The sequence below is a fragment of the Cebus imitator genome, unplaced genomic scaffold, assembly GCF_001604975.1.
Source record: "Cebus imitator isolate Cc_AM_T3 unplaced genomic scaffold, Cebus_imitator-1.0 Scaffold234, whole genome shotgun sequence".
Taxonomy (NCBI): domain Eukaryota; kingdom Metazoa; phylum Chordata; class Mammalia; order Primates; family Cebidae; genus Cebus; species Cebus imitator.
In genome coordinates this window covers 1,563,651-1,565,286 of record NW_016107549.1, presented here as the reverse complement: position 1 = coordinate 1,565,286, position 1,636 = coordinate 1,563,651, and the positions used below count along the sequence as shown (strand labels likewise).

Genomic DNA, 1,636 nt, shown 5'->3' with positions numbered 1-1,636 from the left:
ACCTCGTGATCCACCCGCCTCGGCCTCCCAAAGTGCTGGGATTACATGCTTGAGCCACCGCGCCCGGCCAATTTTTGTATTTTTAAAGTAGATATGACCCTGCCGGTTTTGAATTTCTGACCTCAAGTGATCTACGAGTCTCAGTCTCCCAAAGTGCTGGGATCACAGGTGTGAGTCTCCGAGCCAGGCCCAAAGTGTGCTTTTGCTAATTGGATGAACGGGAAAAGCAGCTGCCCAGAGGCTTCAGGCATTGTGTGTCTCAGCCCCTGGCCCCAAACCTGTCTTTCCTGGTCCCCACAGCTTGCACACTGCAGGCCCAGCCCCCATGTCTCCCAGCAGGTTGGGAGGAGGTGTGGGAACCCAGCAGGTCTGAGTTTACTCACCTCCCCTGCTGTGGGTCTACAGAAATGCCTCCCAGGCTATCCAGGAGGGGTCAAGAGATTAAAAGCGGGTCCAGAGGGCTCAGATGCTACTCACCAGACAGCAGGGTTGACTGCTAGAGACCCTGAGCCCAGTCCTGGACGAACAGACGGACAGACGCATGGACAAGGAGATACTCCTTGGCAGGTTGTCCACTCTTCTGTGCCTGCTTAGTGGGGCCTTGTCCACAGGCTCAGCGAGGCCTGGACCCCAGGCTCCCCAGCCTCAGTCCTGGGCTGCGGCCAATCAGACTTGGGCTCTGGGCCCAGGGGCCCCGCCCCCACTGGTGCCAGCCCCAGCCCTTGGGAGCTGGAAGGCCTTCTTGGGCCTGCAGAAAGCCAGGCAGCTGGATATGGGCAGGCCGCAGCGTGGGCAGGACGAGGCGACTGCTGTGACTCTGCCGCTGAACCCTCAGGAAGTGACCGAGGGGATGTGTAAGGCTGTGCCCTTTGTTCAGGTGAGTGGGTGGGTGTGGGGAGGAGAGGGCTGGGTCTCAGCATTGGCAGAAGGCACAGTCTGTGGCCCCAGACAGATGTGGGTTCAAGTCCTGTATCCGCCTGAATGTCTCTGTGCCTCAGTTTCCCTCCTTGTAAAATAGGACCTAAGCGCCTCCCACCTGGCCAGATGCAGTTGCCTCTATGCTGGTCTCCTTGATTCCACTCTCAAGGCCCTCTTCACCCCCAAGTCTATTTTTCCATTCGGCAGCCAGAGAATGCCTGTGAGCACCAGAGTCAGATCTGGTTCCTCCTCCCCTTAGAACCCTGCATGGCTCCCACTTTACTCAGAACAGAAGCCCAAGTCCTCCCCACAGCCCACTAGTTTCTGTACTCTCTGATCCTATTACCTCCCTGGTTTCACCTCCTCCCTGTCTCCCCCTCACTTACTTTGCTTCTACCACACCAGCCTCCTTTTCCTCAGATACCAACTTTCTTTTTTTTTTTTTTTTATTGGAAAAGAACAAGCAGAAAATGAATATGTATACTACAATTTTTTTTGACACGGAGTCTCGCTCTGTAGCCCACCCTGGAGTGCAGTGACACATTCTTGGCTCACTGTCACCTCTGCCTCTTGGTCCTGGTTCAAGCAATTCTCCTGCCTCAGCCTCCAAAGTAGCTGGGATTATAGGCACGCGCCACCACACCCAGCTAATTTTTTTGTATTTTTTAGTAGAGATGGGGTTTCACCATGTTGGCTAGGCTGGTCTTGAACTCTTTTT

The 1,636-nt window shown here is 55.0% G+C and overlaps 1 protein-coding gene across 1 annotated transcript in view; it reads left to right on the top strand.

Moving 5' to 3' along the window:
- Positions 1 to 184: 184 nt before the first annotated feature.
- Positions 185 to 1,636, top strand: part of DAND5 (DAN domain BMP antagonist family member 5) — a 6,213-nt gene continuing 4,761 nt past the window's right edge. The window contains exon 1 of the mRNA XM_017497771.2: positions 185 to 877. Within this exon, the coding sequence (XP_017353260.1) occupies positions 542 to 877 (336 nt within the window). The 5' untranslated portion in view covers positions 185 to 541. The remainder of the gene's footprint in view (positions 878 to 1,636) is intronic.